Genomic DNA, 25,840 nt, shown 5'->3' on the forward strand with positions numbered 1-25,840 from the left:
CCTCAGAAGGTGGCAAGCAAGGGTTTTTTTTTGAAGAGAGAATGATGATGTAAGGCTGGGAAAGGCAGATGGAGAAAAAAGGCATTGCGGGCATTGGGAATGATATGGGGGAAAAGTTGAAAAGGGCATCTTGGAAGGGGAATAGGAGCCAGACAGGTGTCTAAGTGATGGAGAGAAGGGTTATATATAGGTGTATTAACTGGAAAGTTCTTAAAGAAGTGGGAAAAAATTTCATACAGTCAGTTAATCCACAGGTGGTCTGTGAGTTATTCATGCCTTCCATGCTCCTGTGATCCCATGGGCAGCATCAAACATGAAGAAGGAAGCAATCACACCAGTACCTCAAGACCTTTCAATCCCTTCTGCTTCAAACTACTCCTGCTTACAAGCTTATCAAAGTGAACACAATAAATACAGTCTTATCAACTTAACACAACCCCTGTATAAGGGGTGTTTTGGGGTTTTCAGGGTTATTATATACCATGGATAAAGGAGAGTTTGTTTCTGGCGTGTAATACAGAAAGTGTTTTGCAGGGGGTGTATTTAAGAAAAGTGTCTTTGAAGCAGAAGAGGAAAATGGCTTTAACGCTGCATTTGCCTTCTTTTAGAGAAACTTCTTTCTCTTAAGTGGCTTGAGACAGGCCAATAGGCACAACCAGCAGAAAGGGTGAAAGAAGCCTGTATGGAAAAGAGAGTTTTGCAAACAGAAAATCATTTCATTATTGTCAAAGCTTAGTGATAGAGAATGTCAGTATGCTGTTAATTAACAAGAGTGTTGGCTGCCCAGGTTCAAAGGTGCTTTGAAAATGTGGAAACTCCATCCTTTGTAAAAGGTTAAATACATATAATTATTTATACTGACACTGATGCTGTAATGGGGCAGCAAAAGCAGCCATAACAGTTGGGAAGAGAAAGGCTGTGTTCATGTGTTTCAGTAAGAAGTGCTCTGAGATCAAGACCATGAACGCTGTGATGACACAAGAGAGTCAGGGTGGAAAAAAAAGTAGCTGCCTTGGGATGCATGTGATAAAACAAACTGACAGTCTTCTTCACAGCAAGCCTGACACTGAGACAAGGAAAAGGCTAATAAGGAAAACTGCATCCGTTTTCTTCTCTCAGAATCTCACAAAGCAAGAAGCATATCTGAATGATTGCAGTAATGAAATGTACAGATTGAACACAAAGCACAGTATTAAATCTGAAAAGTGCCTGTTTAAATGGCGTTGAGGAAAGTCCATGGTCTCACAGACCTTCACAAGCATTTTGCTAATGTAAAAAAATAAAAAGCATAATTTTACTATGTATAGCTGCCAGTGCTGCAGTATTGAGGGAGCTGAACATCGACTTAAGTTCTTTCTTACCTGCTAGCCATTACCAGTAATTTTTTTTGGTAGAAAATCTTTGCTAACAATCAGATCAGTGAGTGGGCCAGAGCAGGCTCTTGTTCTGTCTCCATCACTTTGTTGATTCACACACCTTCCCATGAGCAGGCCTTATTCAAGCAATCCTAAGGGAACCAACACACTTAATCCTGAGAGTAACTGTTTGCTGCACTGGACACTTCACTCTTGCCACTAAATGTAACTAAACGCACATAAAGGCAGTGTTTGTTTTCAGTTTTGACAGTGTAATTGGGGGGTATTTTCACTGTAATGAACAAACTTGCTTGTGATTGATACCAAAGGTAACTGAGCTCACATGCTGCCCCAGGGAGCAGACTTTTGAGAAAGATTGTGCTATTTTTACTATTGTGTTTCTGAGCCTGCCTTTGTCCTGGTGGTCCGTCCACTCAAGGTGTAACTGCAGCAAATGTAGACGCAAATGAGTTACCATCAGGTAGCATGAATATTGATTGCAGGGAAGACATTTTGACCTAGGTTTGGGCTGTTTTCACAAACTCCTGATTGCCTATTTTCACAAACCTTGCAAGGACTTTAACATCCATAAAACTGTAAAATTTGCTTGAAATGGGCAAACAGGTGCAAAAGCTATGAGAGACAGACAAAATAACGTGAATGCAGATACAGAACACACATGTAGCGAGGGTAAATGCGTAAGTCTTGTTTCCTTCGGAAATCAAATACTATTAGAACTGATTTTTTAATTGAAAGACAAACCTGACACTGAGTCAAAAATGATTTGTCAACAAATTCTACCTTTGAATATGCTTTAAGAGTATGGGTAGAAATGAAGATTTATCTGTTAAAATTGAGAAGGCAATGTGTTTGGTAAATGTTAACCATCATGGTCTGAAAACCCTTTGGAAGAGATTAAAGCATTTTCCAAGACCTCTCAAAAACATGAAGCAATTTCCAAATGAATTCTATTTGGAAACAGTGATACAGTCACTGATACTGGCATCTTATTCTGCTGATATCACACATGGCCTCATCTCCAGCTGTAAACTCACACTCACCCACTGTAATTAAAATCTCACACAGAAAAGCTACATTCCACGGTTTATTCGTGGTGACAAGTTCTTGTTACCTTGTGAGTTCTCAGGCTGCAGGGCTGTGAGGTGGGTACAGTTTCCCTTTGGAAACAATTGCAATGGTAACACTGGCTGGGTGAACGGGCAATTCACGGCATTGAAAGGGAGGCAGCGAAAGCATTCTTAATGTGGCTGATGTGGTGCTTGATCATGCAGATGACATTCAGAAGAGAATGGAAATGGAAGGAACGGAGGTTGATGCTGACAGACCAAAGAATAGCAACTGTCATGAGGATGGTAAAACCGTTGCAGGCTGTTCAAAGCTGTGGATCCCTCAGACATCACCCTGCTTCACAAGGAATGTGGGACACTGTGGGAGTCTAGAAAGTTGCTGTCAAGGGTGATTTGTGCAAAAAGACACATTCTGAAGAGTATCACAGCTTGTAGGTTGTCCTCATATCATGACCTCAAAGACGTCTATGCTCAGGCATAATGAATAAGTTTTTGTGCTACAAATGAGACTTTTGTGGAGTCTCTACCATTGCCATTGATACCCGTTCTCACTCCAACTGGGGCTGCCCCACGGTGAAGTGTGTGTGCACAGGACTTGAACATTTAACAGGCTCCCATGGAGCCCCAGCCACGGGACACTCAGGGAAGGTGCAATTCAGAAGCATGCTTGATGTTAGTGCTTGGATTCCCACAAGCATCCCCCACTTTTCATATCATATTTATTCCTTATGTGGTGCACTGTCTCCATGGGCTTCCAGCAGTCTGCACCCATCTAAGAAGATCCATTGCAGGCTGCTGGGAGCAGAGGAAGGAGAAGGAGGGAGGCAAGCTGGAAGCAGGTAGATGCAAGATATCTTCCATATGCCACCACGTGCTGCTTCTCAGAAACAGAAACATGAAATAAAGAAATACATAGCTCTAGTTGGATACATAGAGTAGTGTTGCAGAGAGATGAGACTTCTTTCAAGCAACTCTTGAAAACAAAACCCTTAAACGAAGTAAGTTTGTCAGCTCTTTAAGGCAGGATCTCTGTCTTTCTGTACAGTTCATAGAGGTGTCAGCACATTCAGGATTAGGTGGGACTCTAGAGCATGAGTGAAAAATCACTGCAGAGAAAGCTAATCCTCTCGAATGTCTCTGATGTGTGAATGCAATTTCTATCATAAATACAAAGCAAAAAGCATAGATGGAGCACCGCCTTTGAATAAGATGCAGTAGCAGACTTTTTGAGATACAAGTCTAATTTCTGCTCTCATCCATGTAGGTGTAAATCTGTAGTAAGTAGTCTGTTGATCTCAGTTGTGTTGTGTCAGACTCATTTTGTTCTAACCCAGATCAGAATCTGTCGCTTAGCCTTTGAAGTGCTAATTTCTGAAAAGTCCTATTGGCGCAGAACAGAGTATGTAGTCACTGTCCAAAACCTCTTCCCAGCCTAATTGCCAGCTCCAGCATGTAAAACCCTAATGACTTAAATGGAATTATTTTAGAGTCACACTGGTGGAAGGAAAATGAGAAATAGATTAGAGTTTTTGCTCTGACTAATAGCATTGTTCGGGAACCTGTACCATGTGCCTTAATCAGCAATCCTGCAATATAATTGTCTGTTTGTTGTGTAATGTTCCTAGAGAATCTTATGCTATTTATACAGTGTACATAATCCTCATAAGTAAATGGACAGCATTTCCTAAGGCTCAAAATCCTTTCTGCTATTCATCCCAATTGACTGGCCTTAGCTCTTTCTCTCCATATTTTCCCAGGAACATAACTATATTCGTTGGAAAGCCCAAGAAAGAGCAGTATTGTGTTCTTAATGACAGAGGCAATTGAGATACTTTTGGAAGAAAACCAGATGGGAGGGCTCTATTTAAGGTCATGCATTTTAATCTCTTGCTTAAAAAATATCCTTTCTAGCTAAGTCTCTGACAACTCATTACAGCCAACGGACAAATTAGGAAAATTTATCCAAATGAATCCATTTGAATGCCATATTCATTAGCTTATGTTAAAACACATTCAGTAGAACTAGTGCATCTGAAATACAGGTCACTGGTAAAAAATGTTGTATTACCATGACAGCTTTAACCATGTGTTGCTTTTATGTTATGTAATTCCTGCTTTATAAATTAGAACATATAGAAGGACTTAAATAAGAAAACCTATTAGGGAAGATTTAGGAGTCAAAGAATTTTTGTTTATCCTCCTTAGCCTGGCACCCCACCTCTTACAACTTGTTTTTTTTTTTTTCCCTGGGTTCTTGCTGAGAGCTTCTTTTAAATGTTTTAAGCAGTTAAATGAGGTTCAATTAAATACTGAATGTCTCGATCATAAAATACTTGTTTGAATATGTACTTTGGGGGTCTCTCTGGAAAGGAAGGCTTGTGTAGGAGGGGCTGGAAGGAGACATTTTAGCTTTCATGCTTGAGTATTAACTGTGCATTTGAATAACACCTTCTAAAATAAACATGTCTATTTATAAAGATGCTTTGGACTTCTGACAAGTAGCAGATTATGGGCCCGATTCTGCTCTGTTATACCTGTGCAACAGCCTCCAGAGTGCTTGTGTGCAGGGAGGAACAAAAAAGACAAAAAATTTGGTCTGATAGATGGGATCAGAAATTCTCCCTACTCACTTAAGGATTAAAAAAGAAAATGAGAACAAACCATTACAGCAGAAAAGAAGAAGCTGGAACCAAGGTGTTGACCATGCTTAAGAAGACAATTACCTGTTTTTTCAGCCCCGCTTCTAATCAATCTTTGTACAAGCTGCATTACCTCATCTGTTGTGCTCTATGTTAGTAAAGAATGACAGTGCTTCTCGTTTCATCTTTGGAAGTGCCTGCCAGTGCTAGCTTTATTGCTCCCTTATTTCTCCAAGAAACCAGCTATGCAGCCCTGCTTTGCAGAGAGTGAGAAAGCAACGTAAGTGCTGAGACTCTCAGCTTGAGTGCTGTTAAAGAGTAATGAAGGGAAATCTCACATAAGAGATTAGTGCTATTAAATCCATTGTGCATTCCAGAGATCAATTTAATAGTGAACTATTTTACAGGAGGCAAAGCTTAGATTTCACTTGTAGTTGGAGAATTACACCTTTTTTTTTCCCATTTCCCAGGTTCCTTTGATAAAAATTCAAAGAGGCACTAGTAAGAATACATGTTGTTCAGTATTGTGATCTGAGGACTTAATCAGAGGACAAAGAATTACAGTGTCAATGCCCTGAGGGCACTAAAAGGTCTTGATCATCCTGACCAGCATCACTTGCAGCCTCCATCCACACCCTCTGCCCATAGGTCCAGGAGCATCTTTTAAACAGAGGCTGAGGGGTATCAGCCCGTTCTTGTTACCTTGCCTTTGCCTGACAGCTGCTGGTAGGACCTTCTGCAATTGCCTGCCTCTGGTTCTGTGGAGCTGCATCCTGACGGTGAGCTCATTACCTGGGTCATCTTCCCTTTGGGAGCAGCTCTGCTTTTGTTGCTCCCTGATATACTGCCCTGGCTGAAAGACTGTAGCTCATGTATAATTTCAGTTGTCTGTTAGTGCAGGGAACAAAATTAAATGGTATGAAGTCTGATATTGAGATGCCACCGTCACCCTGCCCCTCTCAATGGAGTACCTATGCTGTTTTCAGTCCTATCTGGACCACCAGCTGCTTTGTAGGTGTCATTTTGGTCAGACATCCTGTCTGTGCAATGAGCAATCTAGGCTTGGATCTGAGCAGGTACCCTGCAGGGGGGAAAAATTGTCCATGTTGAACTTAGCTGCCTGGCAGATCTCGCTGCATAAGAGCTTGGTGTGGATGAGGTTTGGAAGTGCAATTGCTCTGCACCAGTGCCTGATTTCACAAGTATTAGTGACAGTCACTGGGTACATGTAGGTAGGAATGAGCCCTATCTCTTGAAACTCAACGTGTCAATCTCACTCCTATAGACATATATAGATACATCTAAGGCACTTATTTCCTTTGTACCCACTGAACTGATTGTTATCATTGACTCTTGACCATTTCACCACTGTTATAGATATTCCCCCTCAAGTGCTGGAAGAGTGTTCTGTTATTAGAACTGACGTGACTCAAATTGCATTCAGTCTTCTCAGATGAACATGGGTTAAAGCGGAGGCAGTTGATCTCAGCCAAAGCAATATGGTTTTGCCTTCAGCCAGCTATGAGCAGCATGTGGGTATAGCAAGGCACAGAATCTTACCTCGTTGAAATTCTGAAGAAGTGCTCATCACATCACCTACCCTGCTTTGCCTTTTTGCATCAAAGACTTGTCTTCTCTATCCTGATTTCTTAATAAAGATCATGTGTTTTATTTATATATTTATTTTGCTAATGGAGCTTCATGTTAAATTTAAAGTCCATTAGAATCACTGCTTACAGAATGCCCTTGAAAGTATGTTTGATTGCAGAATCATCCAAGCGTGATATGGAAAGCTCTCAAGCATTAATAGGTTTGGGAACACAAAGGTGGCTTAGCTGGCTTTTTTAGTCCTTCAGTGGCATCTGAAATATCTCCTAGGGAAAGCACGTAATGTAAAAAGCCTAATGTGTTGAAAGGGCGTATTCGTAAGGGGGGGTGGGGGAAGACTGAGTTCTGGGATTAAATCCTCTTATGTGATGAATGTGAAAATGACTGAAATGTTCAAAACTCCCAGTGAGAAATCCATCTCCCCCTGCACAAAGGACATATAATTGGGCTTTATGCAGAGAACTAAGCCAGGTGGTGTTGAATTCACCTGCCCTGTTAGTGATGAGGTAGGTGAGTGTGGCTTGATGAACGATCCACCCCAGCATCCATTCCAGACCATGGGCACGGAAGTTGCAATTGCTTCCCTTTGCACACCTGTGGGGACTCCCAGGAGGCTGCGCCCACAGCATGTGTGTTTTAATGATCCCATCTCTAGTTCTGGGTGGGTTAAGGTAGAATTATAAGTACAGATCCATGTGCTGCTGGTGGGTCGCTTGGCACAAGAGTTTCCCCCAAATGACCTAAAACCCTCTGCCCTCTTTACTGCACTCTGCCTTAGCCTCCTACAGGTTACCCCCATTTGATGTAGAAGCTCCTGTAGAAGACCATGAACTCAGTTGTTCAGCTGCTCCTCCCAGAGAACACGCAATAAAGATAATCTTCATGGTCTCAACTGTAATTCCAAATGTCTCCACTTGCGTTCCTAATGGTTTCATAAATCTGAATGACGGCAGCAGTGGGACAGGATAAGCTGGAGTCATGAGTGACAGAGCACAAAGCAGCCTGAATTGTCTGACACAGCAAGTTTCTTTTTTTCTGCCAATTTGAAGTCTTGTGTGGTATATACATTGCAGATGATGGATAGCCTGGTTAATGTGAGACTCGTTCACTTGGCTGCAGATGTGAATTGATTTAAATTTGAGATATTTTTTTTTTTTCTGATTTGTGTATTCAGTTCTTTGGGAAGCAGCCTGAGACATCAGTCTCTTGTCTCACAGAAGTATTTCTCAACTACTGCATCCAGGAATTTCTCAACTACCACATCTACCAGCAGCGCTGGTAGAGTCTAACATCCTCATATTCCTTTGTTAGCAATATTTCAGTGTTCGCATTGCTTTAGAAGAGGTGCTTGAAATTCCTGATTTCTTGTTTTTCAGAATACTCTTTTTCTAAGCTTGAAAATTAAACTTTACTCCCCTCTGATTTTTCATTCGTACTTTCTATTTGATGAGAACTTAGCTTTGCCCTTGTTGCAAATTGAACATGAAATTGGATTTATCTGAAATGGCTGTGGAGATCGTAAATAAAATAGAGATTCTTTGTACCTTCAGGACTGTCTCTGATAATGACAGGATTAAAGGAGGTTGAATTTAAGTTGCTTAAACTATCCAATGAAAGTTTCATAAATGCTTGAAAATGTGGTAGCTCTTAGCCTTTTGAAAAGATGCTCCAACAGGTCACAAAAAATTACTTTTTTAATAACTATACACAAAAATGTTTGGGGGCAGATCCTTTGGATTGGCAGCTAAATGTCTTCATTAACTGGTAATGGTTGTGATTTTTTTCAAAAAGCCACTGACCGTGGTGTATAAGTTTTGTTCTTGATTATTTCTGTTCTTTCTGAAGTTACCATGCCCCACAGTTACTCAATTCAGAAAACGACAATAAAAATGCACTAAGAAATAAACAGCAATTATACTTCTAGAAGAGTTCTAGGCATTTTGTCCGCTGCCCTCTCCCTTGAAATGTTGAGGCAACCAGCAAAGCTATTGTTTGACTCTGACATGCTGCATACGTTCCCTAACTGGTACCATTCATTCCTCTGATTGAACAAGATGCTCTTTCATTCTTCATATGAAGACTTTTATGGGTGAGTGCATATTCTTCAGTGGTGTGCAGTAACACCTGGGCTAACTTTAAAAAAAGCTAGCTTGATAACCAGCAGCAGTCTGTCTTTGGCACCACAAAGATGTCTTTTGACCAAATTAGTCTGTGGGGAGTTTTAATATTGTTGGTTCCCAGTTAAAACTGCCTTAAGTATCTCCTTCTACATTACACTGCATACTGTAGACTGTACACACTCTGGTAGCAGACTCTTGCATGCTGTACTCTGTCATTCCACCAAAGGATGCTACAGAATCAGAGAGACTATGTGATAAGCAATGAATTAAATAGCCTTATCAGTTAAAAATCTTGATTAGCCCTTAAAACTTTTTTTGATAAATTCAGGGGAATAGTGTCCTTTCCCTAGAGTGGCACCTCTCTTAGGGCCATTAAGGAGCAGTGGACCATACTGCACGGAAGAGGATAATGCCCCTGGTCTAAAGAACAATACAATAAGTAAATGTTTGAATTCTGAAATTTATTCTTGTTTCTAAATAGTCCTAAGGAATAGCTCAGTGGGACTCCATCGTGAGAAAGGCTCAGCATGATGATGCATAGAACTCCCTTTCTGGCATGGAAATGATTAGCAAAATTCCACAACCACAATTACTCCCTCTCTTATCCTCAGCTCTCTTAGGTGAATCAAGCTTCAGAGGAGGAGCCCATCAGAGCAAATGCTGCATAGTTGGGGGTGTTGAGCTGCTAATGAAAACATTTGGATACTGGCCTTGTTTAAGCACACACTGAGGGGAACCTAATAGAAACTGCTAGGATATTGCTGGTGGTTATTAGGGCAAGTAAAATTTGCTGTGCATGGAAAAGGAGCTGAAAACCAAACTCAGTGAAGGTTTTTGAAATTCAAATATTGAACCTAATCAAATGCTGCTAAGTTCAGCTGGAGGAAAACTTCCTGCTGATGATAATGGATACTGAATTTGGTTCAAATTTTGCTTCTCTGATGCAGCGATAACTGATCTTATCTTTACCTGACTCTAAAGTACAGATCAGGAATATGGTGGTAGCAAATTTGGAGCATTGTGGTCCCCATTTACATGTAGTTGCCTTTTGCGGATACCTTTGGAGAATGCATAGAAGATTGAAAAAATAACACAGTCCATACTAAGAGGTTGATGGAAAACCATATGCAAGTAAAACTTTGAGCACTAGGGCCTCATTTCTGTGACAGACCAGTTTAACAGCACTAGGAGCAAAATATTTTAAAAGCAGCCGCACCAACCTTGCGAAGGTTATGGTTGCAGTCCTTTTCCTTTGCATATGCAAGGGCATAGTTACATGCCATACAATGCATTTTGGATTTGCGCAATTGAGCGGTCCTACACGTGTATCTGGAAAGCTAGCCTTCATGTGGAAATTGCTTGCATACTGCAGTCATTTTATATTTAAAAGTGGTCACATACACACACATGCACAAAAGAACTGCTTCAGCATGCCATCAGTGCTCATTACAGGGTATTGTGTCCATTGGCACAGATGGAAAACCCGCAAGGGTACGTCAGCATATTAATTCTCTAGAATCAAAGGCTGTGTATTCAAAATCTGCATTTGATCACTGGAAAAGATTTGGAAAGGCAGTGTTTGCACTGTGATTTCAGTGTACAGTGTTTCCAGTGTGCATTGAGATCTCAGGTATGTCTGCAGCCTGTTGCAATATGACCCGGAAAATGAAAACTGGGATCTGTTTTGATCCTACACACTGACTTCAAGCATCCTAATTAACCCTTCAACAGTAGGGCTTGTCACAAATAATGCGGTTGGCACGCCTGCATATTGGATGGATTTATTTCTAGAAGTTGATTTCCCTTAAGAAAGGGGTGTCATCTTTTTCTTTTATTGAAGACAACTAACCAACAAATCCAAATGATTGTTGGTTAACAAGTGTGAGGATCAAATCTGCTAACAGTAATTGGAAAATAGGGTTTGATCCATTGCAATTTAATGATAAAGTAATTTGTCCAGCACACAGAACAAGTAATTTTGACAATTCCTACTATATAGGCAGAAGACAAGACAAAATACCTTTGCATTTTGAAGACATGCTGCTTGTCCTTCCTTTGGTACAAGACTTCAGAAAGGATCTTGCTTCGATGTGTGTAGATAATGCGCAGTAGCTTCTGCTTTGAGTTTACTTTCTAACAAGCATCTGGAGCTGCAAAAGGGAAAAAAAAGGGGAGAGAGATGAGGACATGTAAACAAAAAACGATGCAGCCATCAATGTATTTTTCAGCAGAACCTGGGACTGTGACATTTGACCTATGTATCTTTCGCAGGAGGAATTGGGTGCCTTGGTCGAGACAGAGGACAGACACGGAAATGTCTTGATGCAGTGGAGATTTATAACCCTGATGGAGACTTTTGGAGGGATGGACCTCCTATGCCTTATCCCCTCCTTTCCTTACGAACAAACTCTACCAGCGCAGGCTCTGTGGAAGGGAAGCTGTACCTCTGTGGAGGATTTCGCGGAGCAGGTACTAAAATGAGTCTGACATTCCCTACATAGTTGAAATCAGTTTCACTGTACACAGACTGACCCAATGACCAACCAACCCTATCAGGTGGCATTGGCATGCCCTGGAACCGCTGAGCTGATTCAGCCCTTTGGACTGCTGGCTCCTAATGTCAATATGAATTGTGTTGTCTTTGCCCTTTGCTTTTTCCCTTAACAAAACATTAAAAATTAAGGATGTTTCTGATCTGCACTAAACCTGTCCAAATCTACAACCTCCATAGAATTCTTCTGGGTTTACATCCAGAGCTACTGAGATCAGGAGCTTAGTGTGTTATGGACATTAAAGAACTTGGGCATATTTGAAGATTAAGGCACTATCCTCCTGTCCTTAGCCAAGCTATCTGGCTCTGCCTGTTTACCTACATGCTTTTCATAATCAGTGTTGAAAAAGCTTCTGTACTTAATGAGTACTTTGGGCAGGGAACTGAGATACAAAGAGACTAAAATTCCAGATCTGGTGATTTTAAATAAACCTAACCCCATGGGCCCCTTGCTTCTTTCAAGTCTTCTTCCTTCCAACTGTTCTTAGCTATGTCTAAATCTCCAGTACTTATAACCATTAGTTTTTTCATGATAAATGCAAAGAGTCTCAGAACATGCACACTTAAACTCTTCTGCTACATACAGCTGCTATCCCAATTTCCTTTTTAGGAAAAAGGATTAATACAGGTGCGTTAGTCACTGCTAATAAATGTCACGTCAGCCTCACTGCTGCCGAGGACTGACCACGTGGTATCACTGAGTGACGTGTCCTTCACATTACACTGACTTTAGTTGCATCGACTTGTACTTGTATAACAAACTCTAAATTTAAAGCTGCTGTTATTTTAGAATGATGATTTTCATCAGCTAGTTCACAACTCACCTTCCCCTCCCTTCATTTGCTACCGTTTGAGGAAGCTGCTTCCTGAAAACAATCTTATGGCAGCTCTCTAACAGGCATGTTCTCGTGTCATCTCTGATGGAAGTTCTGTGACCTCAGAGCAACTATGGTTATGATACATCACTGTGTTTCCATAGCAAACATTGTGCCATCGTATTCGTCTTTTTCTCAGCATTATTATGAAAAAGCCTAAAGTTAGTGGGTACAAATTTCAAAAGGCTGATCATTTGCACTGGCAAATGAAGCAATTTCATTCAATATGACTAATGGATTAGTATGAGATTTTCTGAATAAGGTAGCTTCAGAGCCATATAAACACTGTCTGTACAATACCACCACGTTCTGTCTGAGTCATGTACAAAGAGTGGTAGTACTGGGAGAGGTTGACAGTCCCCCCGTGGATTTCAAGACAGCCATCTTTTGTACGTTTGCATAATGACAGCTCAACGGGGTCCTGATTCCTGATTGCACTATTGCAATCTATATAATTATGTATAGAAGTCCCCTGCACTAAAAGTGTTATTTAGATTGCAAAACAAGAAGTCAAAGCTAGAAAGTGCCAGTTTTGCAATTACCTGTGCAACCCCCACGTGTGCACTTTTTATACCCATGAAGAAATAGTATGTGAATGTGTTGTTAGACGTTGTTATGATGTCTATTAACAAGGGAGCCAAAATAAGATTCTTGCTGTCAACTTTAAATCAGATGTATCCACATGTTTGAGGAGTTGAGAGGAAGTTGTGCCTTAAAGACAGGCTTCTTAATGTGACCTTCAAGTTATTAACGGAAAAGGCTTTCTAAATCTTTGTAACAATAACAACTTCTAGCTACCGTCATCAACAAAAAGATGGGTGGAGTCCATATGCTGAACCTGAAGAGGTTATCTAGCTGCCATCTCTCCCTGGCCCTGTCTTCTCTGCACGCTGGAAAGAGCTCTCGCCTGATCCGCTCTTTGGGGGTGAAGGGTGGAGTGAGAAAGGGTTGTTACTGTCATACGGGAACTTGAAGAGGGTGGCTTGACTCTGCTCTTTTACAATTACAGCCGCTCAGCAGCTTCAAGATATTCACAGAACAGTATGTGCCGCTGCTGCTGCTTTAGTAGCAGATAGGGCTATTTTAGAATGTGCTTGTTTGGTTTTAGTCTTTCAGGTTTCTTGGCATGTCAGTTGGTTTTTGTGAGGAATGCAACTAAGAGAGGATATTCCAATTTACACAACATTGTAATTTAGTTTCAACCAAGTGGAGTTTTTGGAACAAGCTGGAGGCACAGCTGTAGTCTCTGGGTTTTCTGCCTGCTGAACACGAAAGGGCTGCTGTGAACATTCAAGAATGAGTGTTTCTCAAAAAAAAAAAAAAAAAAAAAAAAAAAAAGAAAGAAAATAAGCCAAAATCATTGCTGCAGTGGAAAGTCTTGGACAATGTATGTAAGGGGCTGCAACCAACGCGCTCTATACTATAGATCTGTCCCCAGCTCCCTGGCCTCAGCTTGCTTTGCATTTGCTTAAACCCACTCTTGATCCAGCAGCATGAAAGTTGACCTACTAAGGACATCGTTGCATCTTAATTTTAATTCTATGTGCCATGCTCTGTATGCCTTTCTGCACGACTATTGACCTAAATGGACAATTAGGTACAGAGATGCTGTACAGAAACACAAAGCTGAAAAGCAGCAGTCAACTGCTCGAAGGGCCTTAAATTGGGATGAAGATGAGTACTGTTCAGCTACCATCTCTTCCGAGTGATGGCAGGATTCCCCATCCCATATATATTGCCTCCCACAAATCCCTGTCAGCTTGATGAAGAACAAGTGGTACAGCCCTAACAGCATCCCCAGGAGCAGAGGAAGATAAGTTCTAGCTACTTAGAGTCTCCAGAGGAGAGTCAGCTGGGCCAGCTTAGAGTAGCAATGCAGAGAACAGTCTCTCTAAAGGATGAGTGGACTCCAAAGTATGTCCAAGCTTCAAGAGAAAGCTTCCTCTGAACTGCAAGGAATGTTGTTCAATGTTGAGCTATGGTAAACACAGCTTGTAAGACTTCCCCTGCTGAGGCTTCTTCAAATTAGAAGCTTGCTCAAAGCCTGACCAATGAAAGGGGAAAGAGGATTAATTCAGCTGAAGATTAGGCACTTTTCTGGAGTGCCTACACTAAGGCCTTAGTGATCCCACTTTCCCCGCGCATATGGAGAAGCACAAACAATTCCAGAGGGACATTCAGGTCCTTGGTACTTTATATCTGCTCTGAAAGACCAGAAGGCAATTCAGAACCCTGAGAAACTCTCTTGTCTCTTAATGCTCTGTGTTCCGATCAAGATATGAGGAATTCTAGCGTGGTTTAGCAAAGGCAAACACATCAGGAGCTTGGTGCCTATAGTTAGATAGTGCAACCCACTCTGAGACCTCTGTGTTGTAGCACTAGCTGACAAATGTTGTATGTTCTTACATTCGTAAGTACCCAAAAAAAGTCACTTCTGCTTGTTTTGAATTTGTTTTCTCATTAGCAAGACTTGCAAAACTTCATCTGTTAGCCAGTAGTTTATACGAAATACCTCATTTTCTACCAGAATTGTTATGTCAAGTAGGAACTATTAACCTGCTTGTCTCTGACACTGAGCTCCAGCTCATGTAGCCTAGTATCATGAATATTGCCTGTCGTTTGTCAGCAATGTAACAGCATTCATCACGATTGATTGGTTTTGTCCATTAGTTTATAGCTCTGCCCAGAGTGAAAACATTAGTCATAGTATGAATACTCAGAAAGACTCAATGCACAGTAGCCAGCCAGGCTTCTACTAATTGTTAAAATACATTGCTGCATTTACTGCTGTAACTATGGATTTTAAACCAGCCTTTGCAGCCTGACCCCACAATGTTCTTGTTGACATGTTTTATTTCCTTTGCCTTCACATAGAACTAAAACCTGCCACCTGGGCAGGCTGACAGCTATTAACGTCAGCCCGTGCATGGCAGAAGCAGCCTCATTAGTGTGCCTCACCAAAGGAGGTGGTAAGCAGGTCTTCAGGTATGTGACATTATATTCTTATAAAATGCCTGCTGGATTGGATTCCATTTGTTTTCAGCTGCTTCTGAGTATTATAAATATTTTTTTCTGGCGAAAATAATGAAGGCAAGGGTGTGTGCCTGTTTGCTGGGACTGTGTCATCTGCTGTTACTGTCAGCTTGCAGAGGCACATGTTTGTTGACTTTGCATTGTTGCTGCACAAATACAGATCTCGTAGCCTGTTTCTGGGGGCTGGGGGTTGTAGCTGTAGTTTCAGATTATAGACATTGGTCCAACTGCCTGTCTTTCACAGATTTGAATTAATAAATTCAAATCCAGAGTTAATTTTTTAACCTGATGCATCCTGGCCTGTGTCAGAAATAGTGTGGCCAGCAGGAGTAGGGAAGTGATCCTGTCCCTGTACTCAGCACTGGTGAGGCTGCACCTCAAATACCGTGTGCAGTTTTGGGCCCCTCAGTGCAAGACAGACATTGAGGTGCGGGAGCGTGTCCGGAGAAGGGCAACGAAGCTGGTGCAGGGTCTGGAGAACAGGTCTTATGAGGAGCAGCTGAGGGAACTGGGGTTGCTTAGCCTGGAGAAAAGGAGGCTGAGGGGAGACCTTATCCCTCTCTACAACTAGAGGTTGTAGTGAGGAGGGGGTCAGTCTCTTCTTCCAAGTAACAAGTGGTAGGATGAGAGGAAATGGCCTCAAGTTGTGCCAGGGGATGTTTAGATTGGGTATCAGGAAAAATTTCTTCACTAAAAGTGTTGTCAAACACTGGAACAGGCTGCCCAGGGAAGTGGTAGAATCACCATCTCTGGAGGTATTTAAAAGACATGTAGATGTGGCACTTAGGGACATGGTTTAGTGGTGGACTTGGCAGTGTTAGGCTAACGATTGGACTTGATCTTAAAGGTCTTTTCCAACCTGAACGATTCTGTGGTTTTAATTAGAATGCCATCTTTACACCCATGTAACATCAGCTGATGCACGAAGTAAACGGACAACCACCTCAATGCAAATAATAAAATGTTTAATGGGTCTGCTGTTATCAGCACATATCTATTAAAAAGTCTTATGACTTCAACAGCTAATGGCACTTGGTCTGGAATTTTCTCTGAACTGGCAATTTTGCCATCTCCTTCCAATGTAGCAGAGAAGATAAATGTACTGATTCCCTACTATATATATTGAAAAATTCTGTAATGTGTTTAGCATCGTGTGTGGAACCAGAGCTGCTCAAACCAGTTCTGTTATTTTCTTACTCCTATCAAGTAGAAACTAATTTTTCACTTAGGTGGTGTTACAGCCAGAGGAAGGGGAAAGAAGAAATACATATGAACTTGGTGTGCGAGAATCTCAATTTTGTGTTTGCAACTGTTAGCCAAGATACATGATGGTGACACTGAGTCCTACTAGCTGTGTAATTCTGATTCTACCAAAAAAAAAAAAAATATATATATACTTACCCTAGATTAATTTTCTGGCCTTCTCTTCCTCATTTACATAAATTGAAATCCATACATTGGAATAGAAGCGGCACTGCTTGCGGCAGTACAGAACTGCGTAGTAATTACTGTATTCCAGCTGAGCTAATGAGTTTGTATCTCCACGTCATCCTCTCCTGACAGTGGACTAGCTTAATAGTTATTTATTTTGACTAATCTCCCATAAAGGCTGTTCCCCCTAGGCTCCTCCATTATGTGATTTAGATGGAGAATCATTCTAGTGCTTATTTTTTATTATAGTGGTTATGGAACATTACTGGAATCAAATTAAATTTAGACATATTAAGGAGTCTGGCACAGTAAATACTGCACTTGTGAAGTTTGAGGGTTGAGGGATTGGAACAAAACCTGTTTCTTCAGCACCTTCCCATGTTCCCAGCTAAATAAAGCAAAGGGGCAAACCCCGGGCTGCCTATCTGCAGTACTGTTTGTTTCCCTCTGTTAGAATTTACTGGGCAGCGATGAATAATTAAAGTTCTACTGCCCACAGTTGTTACCATTTGAATAAATATTACCACCAATGGAAGGGATTCAGGGTCACTGCATTTCGCTCAGCATAGAAACCTGCTCACGGCTGCCTTCTCTGCCGCAGACACTGCCACATCTCTCCAGCCTGGGCGCCCAGCCCACCCCAAAAAATGCTGTTTGACCTTTCACCTAATTCTCCTCCAGCATCAATGTGAGCTGCTGGGTGGCTGCTGAGAACCAGTGTGTGGGAGAGACCTCTCCAACTTGCTGCCATCCCAGGGAGGGCTGCCCATTTACCCCCTGCTTATTAGCTAGAAACTCACTACCAACACAGGTCAGGGGAATTGCTGGGGAGCAGCACCTGCTCATTTCCGATCTAAAATTGACCGAGTATCTGAAGCATGTTCTTAGTAATTCAGTCCTGCTTCTTACTAAGGCTCATTTATAGTTTATAAAGGGTTAATTAATGATTAATAGATATTTTAATGCATTTTAATTAATTGCTGAAGAGGTCAATAGGTTGTTTAGAAACATGGCTTGTAGCCATGTATGACATCTTCTATTGTGTTCATAACTGCCTGTCATGCATACAGTCTAAACATGCTTTGTATCCCTATAAATAATGTATTAACCCATTGTAAGGCATTTAGAAACAGTATCTCAGGATGGTCTGTGACCAGTAATTCTTACTCCGATCTTGCAGTTTTACGCATATGAATGGTGCATTGACTTCAAGAGCACTGATCCTGCTGCCACTGTAATCTGTGATCCTGCTACCACCTGCAGCGCAAGCAGGACCAGTGCTTGTAAGATTATGTCTGAAAGAGGCCTTGCCTACAGGCAAAATATGGAAAGATTTTAAAAGCTGAAGAAGCTGGATCAATCCCAAGAAAAACAGTTGAAGTAACAGAGTTAGAATTTATTTCCTGTAGACCATCCCATTCTTTATACATATATTTTTATAATTTTTATATACATTGATTTGTGAATGAATGGGTGGATCATGAAACTATGGTCCTGAAGAACTACACAGCAGAGCAAAAGGATAGAGGTCCTGTCTATGAGGGTGAATCACTTACCTTACTCCACGCAGGTGCTCTGAAAACAGTAAGCTGCCACAGTTGTAAATTCAAGCCCCAACCTGCTTCCCAGCTTTCGCTGTGTCTGGTGGGATACACTGCCTTGATACTTAGCATCACGAAGGCTGGCCAGCATGTTAAACAGCCAAGCCAAGTTCCCTCTCCTGTGTATTCTCTGCCTGCTTCTGCCCACAGGCATAGATGATGGATGTGCTTGACCCCACACAGGGTGTTCGCTGTGTTATGCTAGCAAGGCTGGTAGAGCTAGGGGGCAGCTCACATACACAAATGGGATTGAAGGCCACAGACTTGATGAACTTACTCTTTTTCCTACTGCAAATGAGGAGCCAGGACATCTGGTGGTAATGATCTAAATGCACTTTTATCCCATTGCAACACAAATGTGAATTCCCAAGTCACCTAAGTCTGCATCATGTAATTATGAAAGCAGCTATTAGTGGCGAGGAAGATAAGTAGCAGAGGCTAGTCCCATATGTTTAAAATCATTCTCTGGTCTCTGGTGCAGATAATGGCATGCAAAACCAGGTACAAACCAGCAGTAGAGGCTGAACTGCTTCAAAGTGGGGTTCAGTGACAGAACTGGGGAAGCCAGTGAAAGAAACACCTGAGTAAACATTTTGGGGACTGTCAGGGAACTGGCAAGCACCTTGTGACGTTCAAGAGCTTTTTTTCCATGGAAAGCGCAGAGCAGACATTTAACAGTTTAACCACTACAGGTTTGTTGTCTTGTTTTTTTATAAACCGATTTATGGCAAAAGAAGATAGAGCACATTAGGAAACTGGAAACTGGAAAGGAAAAGGTGCTGTGACAACCGGAGAACTGACATCAGCAGGAGCTCAGGCAAGTAGCCTGTGTGAGGATGTCCCAGAGCTCATGGGCGAAGACAGCCATGACACTGAGACTACTCCCCACTACACAACGCTGTTCTGTGCTAAGGGCCCTGCTCTGGGTCAACTTGCTTAGGTACTGCTGGCCATATAACCACACCTCAATGTAGCTACGCCGCAGCTAGTAGGCAAGTGAGCTTCCCCAAAGCTACTTTGGCTATCTCTGCCCTGCGCTGATGCAGAGGCATCAGGACTCATGACTTGGCACATGCCCTCACTATCTCCATAACTCTGTTTCCTCATTCGTAAGAGGGAGGCAAATACACCAGCAGATGTCAATGGGCTTCTATAAGAAATAATGAAATATTGACCACATTTCAGCAAAGTTGCCATAGATTTAACTCCAGGGAACTAAGATTCAGCATGATTTTTTTTTTTAGTTCAATGCTCTGGATGCTAAACATGCTATAGTAGAGCGAATTTATTTGTATTGGCTTACAAAAAATAGCTGCATGGTTAATAGTCCTGGATGACCTATAGATTTTCTACCTGTTAAGCATGTTGCTTAATTTTTCTACATCTGCCTCCCTTTAACCCTCCCAATCCAAAAACTAATAACTGTATCTGATGTTCAGTTCCAAAGAGGAAAAAGCAAGATCAAAAGTGGTAATAAATACTATATTCACACAGCAAGTTGTTCCTCTCCCCAACCTCCAAATCACAAATGGAATGCAGTTCAAGAAAAAAAAAAAAAAAGAAAAAGCAGATCAAATATTTATGTTGCCTGCAGTCATACTGGGGGTCTTTCCAAGAATGGTTCATCCTGATTTATGGTCAATCCTGATTCAAACGACACGAGAAAACTTACAGCATAAAATGACGTCTGGCCATATTTGGGTAGTGAATCATACTTGAAAACAAACCTTTTAAAGAGAAAAGGTGATTGTGTATATGGAGTGCAGGCAATCACTTGCTAGAAATTAGTATTTTTGTGTTTTTTTCTGCACATTCAATGAAAAAATTCATATGAAAAACCGTGGGAAAGTGTTTCATTTACAGACCAGAATATAAAACAGTGTTTAAAGATTAGACTCATTTTGCTTTCAGACTACTATATTTGCATCTATGAAATATGATTTTAGCATTTATAAATCAAACATTTTCAGGTAAAACTCAGGTTCTTTCACCAGGAAAAGATGGGTTTGTAGGCTCAGTGGTAGCCTTCAGTCTGCACTTGTACATCAAAAAGGCATAACTATACCAAAAGAGCTCTGACTTTCTTTTAACATACCACAATTTCTCGTGGGGACAAATTTATGCTGGAATTAATGTTCCTTATGCTGGTTTAGCCTTTTCTTTTCCTGAATAAGCATAAACTATATTGCTATAGACACTGTTTTTACTGCTTGGAAAGGATCTGCATTAGGCTTAGGTTTAGGTTTGTACTGCCTGAATAATTCCAATATAAAGTGTTTTAACTCCTATGCAGAAAAATATAGTGTAAAGAAAGTTTCTTAAAACTTCTCACAGTTAAAGAAGAACATGCAGAAAAATGCTGCCTCATTTTGCAGAAAAAGTTAAAGCATTTGGAAAGGAGTTAAATCCTTTCATTAGGTAAGGTGGTTGTCTGGTAAGTGATGCAGAATAATGCTATGTATGACAGGCAGTTCTGTGGGGTAGCTTTTTAAGCAGGTAATCTGTGTAATACAGCCAGTTTCTTTTTGTAGATGTCACACTATTCTCCTGTAAGCAAAATTGGCTGCTAAGATACTGCCTTTAAAAAAAAAAAAAAAAAAAAAAAAAAAGGCAATTAAATAAGGTGAACTAGTGAGCCAGAATCTGAAATTATTTTCACCTTCAGGCTTAAAACTGTTTATTGGGATTAAAGCCCAAATCCAACATTACAACCTGGAAACAAAGGTGCTATTCTTTTTGAAAAACATTACCTTTTCTATTGTCTCAACCCATATTAAAAAAAAAAAAAAAGAAAACATAAAAAAAGAAACAGTTTAAGAATTGGCGTGTCAACTCATTTGTCTTTCAGAAAATAAAAGCAGGGTGCAATTTGTTTTCTGAAGTATGAGTGTACTTTGAGCAGTGCTTTTCCTCAGATGAACTTTTACATCCAAAGGGTGCTGCTACCTTTCGTATTAAACAAGATAAGACTAGAGAATGATTGCTTCCCTTATTCCAACAACATACTCTTTTTATCTCCCAAGGGTTAAAAGTTAACTAACACTCCATGTGCTGGAAAGTAGAATTTGTAGAGTGGAACAAAACCGGTTACAACATCCCACAGAAAAGGGAAACAAGGGACACTAAAGGTTGTGAGTCACCAGGGTCAGGAAAAAACATAGCAAGGCTTGTAAGGAAGGATTGCTGAATCTGCCTTTGATGTTTTAATTATGATTTTTTTTTTCTGAAGTGTTGCAATCACACACAGAATGTCTCAGATCCAGTGTTTGATTTTTTTTTCCTCTGATTGTCTCATTTTTGTCACCATCCATGCCAAAGAAAATACAGGCATAAAAATTTATTGCATAAAGGAGATGATCTAATAATAAATACAGGGACTGGAGCCTCCCATGTCACAGCCTAGGTCTGTTTGTGTCTCCGTATTTGCCTCTTAGGAAAAATCTGCTCACTCTTGCAAGGTCATATAGAAACGAGCTCTTTGCTGGTACAGGCACGTGTTATTTGTTTGCAGTTTGTCAGTCATGCCTTCTCTCTTCACATGTAACTGTTTTTTTTAGCAGTTTGCTGATTTCTCTCTTGGATGGGTGCAGCTTCCCTACCTATTATTATTCCCCTCTAATATCCAGGTTCAATAAGCAAACTATCACAACTATTGTTTCACTTTCTTTGAACAGCAGAAATAAATGGAACAAGGACTATTCAGATGAGGATAAATCCTGAAATCTTACCCAAATTTTACTCAAGCAAGCTCCTAGAGATCTGTGAAAGACCCAGAGGTCTGGGTTTGGACCAAAAAAAAAATGATGCCACAATTAACTGTGACACAACTGAAGGGAAAATGAGTGTGGGCTGTGGACTGTGGGGTAGAAACGTTGTACCGCACTCCTTTATCAGGTGAGAGGAGGCAGAGATGGTGAATGCTTGGTGAGTGGTTTCCTCAGATAAACACGGCAAAACATGTAGAAAGTTCCGTAAAGCTGACATCCACAAGTCCCGTGCATGTGAAGGACCTGCAGTAAACAGAACTGTCCTGAATCAGCTCAGCAAGGAGGGGAAGAAATCTTGTTTCCACCTGACCTCCCCACATCCTGAAGGTACTTGCAGAGGAGCCCTAGGGGTATTTTAAATCCATGACACTATGTCATCATAACATCAACACCAATTTTTCATAGGACTATGTACTCTGTGTTTCCAACCTGCCTCTGGATGCTCTTCTGTATTTCACTCTTTTCCCCTTCTTGAGTCCTTTTTTATCAGTTCCACAGAAGGGCAGTGTCCAAACAATGAGATGCAGTCGGTAGATGTGAAGGATAGGGTTGGTTGTTGTTGTCTGTTTCTTACAAAAAAAAAGCTTTCTAGAAGTGACAGCTGAATGGGATCTTCAGTCCAGGCCCTGTAATGTTTAGCCTGTCACAAGGCTTTTAAGACCTAATAAAAGTTGAGTTTCTTACCATGATGGTTCTTATCCTGGTACATGCGAAATGACTGTGCTTGGAAATCTTTGAGACCTGGCTTCTAATACATCAGAAGGAAGCCAGCAGCAAAGCATGTGAATGTCCTCAGCTCAAAGTAAGAAAAGATTAGACTAAGGTTACTTGCTGTGAGAAAGCAACTTCAAGATGAAAAGAAAAATCGAGCAGAAATGAAAGACGCTTTTTATTTTTAAGAGAGAACTTGGTTTTGAGTAACAATTGCTGTAGAGTTCAGGACTTTTGTTAGCAAAGAAAGGTTTTGTGTTCTTATAAGAATAATATAGCACTGCTGGTTGACAACTATGGTTCTCTGCTGCATGGTGATTCTTTCACCATTTTTTGTTAGTCTCAGTAAAAAGCTTCTTGTCTTGAGATTGGCTGTGATTTAATGGCATTCTTCTAACTTGACTGCTCATGACAAATTCTTCAGCACTTCAGAACAGCTAAAGTACATTTAAAGCCCTGGAAGTTTATTTTTGTCTTCATTTCTCCCCAAATCACAGGATGTCCAGACTTCACACCCAAGAAAAGCCATAGTATTAGAGCGCTTCCAGGAGCCTGAGAGTCACATTTTAGTCAGGGCAAAGAAGGGAAAACATATTGCATGTAGGCATATTCATTAACAATAGGCAATACTCTGTTTCTGAAAGATGAGCATTTGACTGATTGCACAATGAAATGCCACCTGCATGCTTGTATGAAGACGGAGCACTTCATGCTTTTGTCCCTGCAGCTGCACCTGGAGCACAGAGTGTGAGGACTGAATACACTGTGCAGATCTCCATCTGCACTATTTCATTTGCTATATGTTGACAACTCGCATGCTTTTCGAACAGTGTAGCTGTTAGTACCACAGAAATTACCTTTTCACTGCCACCTTACAGAAGGGTCATAATAACAACTGCACAAACCTCTTTGATCCTGTTTGACTTGACTCCTGATGTCTGCTGCTGTTGCTTCCGTTTTTCAGCTCGTCACGAAGTTATCACCAAAGAGATCCTCGAGCTGGATACATGGGAGAACCAGTGGAACGTGGTGGCCATCAATGTCCTCATGCACGACAGCTATGATGTTTGCCTTGTTGCTAGGCTGAACCCGCGGGATCTTATCCCTCCTCCCCCGGATTTAGTGGACCAATAGAAGTTCAGCAACGCTCAATGCTTCCAGATTCTGCAGAAACTGAAGAATTTGTAGAGACAAATGCTGCATTGGCTTTGGATGACAGCTGAGTCCCACGGAGAGGAGCCAGCAACACACGCTTAAGGACAGAATTGCCTTTGAGCTGCGCTTCTCAGACAATGCTTAATTTGCTAGTACTGGTACTCTGGACTTCTGTGACTGAAGGTCAAGGTTGCCCAGCCTTTGTGTGTGGCTTTTTGTCTTCCATCTGGCTGCGCAAGCTCCAGTGTTGAGTGCAGCCTGAGCTTCTGGGATCCTTTGGCTCACAGGCCCAGTGGCAGTCCAGGGCTCATTTCACAGCAGGGCATGGCATATGAAGGAAAGCTCTAGCCAGGGAAATCCCTCCTTTGCTGTTCATCCCACCTGGTTTTACTAAGCTACTGAGGCGGCTATGAAATACATTGTCAGCTGATGAAAACCAGTCCAGCTGTACCAAAGGGCCAGACTGTACTTGACTGATGCAGGAGCAGAGGGAAAACAGAGAAGAGCCTTTCTTTGTTTTAAAGAAAAAAACATTGGCCAAGGCTCATTAGCCAAGTACAGCAGCTACTGCAAACATTATCTAACCCACAGACAGGACAGTCAAGAGATCCTGTCTTTGCCAACAGAGCTGAGCCTGTGCTAGTAGAAAACTAGTCTTTTGGTAACAAGTCACAAGTGAGTCTTCCAGCAGGGTTAGCAGGCAGTCTGTACCAAAGACAAGTAGAACCCTAAATTTTCACATAGACCCTAGCTGTTACAAGGTCTGGTGTGACCAGAACCTTAAAGCTCAGGTAGAAAACCCTCTTCCTTTGAGAGATGGAGAAGATAATGTAAACTAAAAAGTAATAAATGAGACCAGTATTATCTGCATATCAGCTCTGCAGCTACAGGGATATATGTGCTAAACAACAAACGTTTATGTAATAGCAGCTGTTTCTATAGAAGTAGCTTTAATGAAGTAGTCTAAGGTAAATTCTCCAATGGAATTGGCTATAATCACAGGGAAGAGGAACAATTCAAACAGTGTTTCTTGAGGCAATGTTAGCCTTTACAGGTCTTGAAGACAGTAGGTTAGAGAGAAAATTTTTACCAATATTGCTATCGCATTTGAATTACCAATTAACTATTTATCAGTTCTCTGGTGTCTACATTATCATGTATCTGTCTGTCACTGCCTGGGCAGTATGGACAAGAGAACTGGAAATCTCAGTAGTGCTCTTGGGCCAAAACTGCAAGTATGCTGCAATGCAGAATGGATGTCAGAGGCAAACACCAAGAGTAAACTACGCTATATTTCAAGAATGATCATTGTTAGCAAGAAGTTGCTTTTGATGGCTACAAAAGCAGCAACAAAACTGGAAGGAAATAACTGGAAAAGAAACAAGGGTTCATCTGTAGTTACTTGCAGGATTTGCACTTCAGACCATCTCCATTTTCTTTCAGTTCTGTGTTAGGCTGCAAAAATGCCAGCTGTTTTTTTGTTTGTGGGGGTTTTTTTGCTGTTGTTGGTTTGGGTTTTTTTGCCTGCAATACTTACGGCAGAGAGAGATAGCGAGGATGACCTGAAAGCCCCTTCCCAGTTCTGACTTTTCTGATTCATGAACTATTCTTTAAAATATCCAGTGGGAATATTAAGCTGTCTTATATAAACAATTAGCAGGAAGGTCACTAAAGTTTACCTGATAACTATAGTAGGACACTAAGGACTGCTCAGAAAGTAAGTAATTAGTGGGGAGGAAACTAAGGAAAACATGTAGAAAAGGAGTAAATCTGTGAGCCTTACAACCAATCCTTGGCTCCCTTTGTTTCCCAAGCAGAATGTGTGTCACGGCCTAAACACATACTCTTGTGTTTGTATCATTTCTTTATCATCCAGTAATTTTTTTTTCTTTCCATAGTTCATATG

The 25,840-nt window shown here is 41.1% G+C and overlaps 1 protein-coding gene across 1 annotated transcript in view; it reads left to right on the top strand.

Moving 5' to 3' along the window:
* KBTBD12 (kelch repeat and BTB domain containing 12) overlaps window positions 1-23,913 on the top strand; it is a 30,307-nt gene extending 6,394 nt beyond the window's left edge. The window contains exons 4-5 of the mRNA XM_009948555.1: window positions 11,082-11,279; window positions 23,744-23,913. Of these exons, the coding sequence (XP_009946857.1) occupies window positions 11,082-11,279; window positions 23,744-23,913 (368 nt within the window). The remainder of the gene's footprint in view (window positions 1-11,081; window positions 11,280-23,743) is intronic.
* Window positions 23,914-25,840: the final 1,927 nt, after the last annotated feature.

The sequence above is a fragment of the Leptosomus discolor genome, chromosome 9 (assembly GCF_034619465.1).
Source record: "Leptosomus discolor isolate bLepDis1 chromosome 9, bLepDis1.hap2, whole genome shotgun sequence".
Lineage (NCBI taxonomy): Eukaryota > Metazoa > Chordata > Aves > Leptosomiformes > Leptosomidae > Leptosomus > Leptosomus discolor.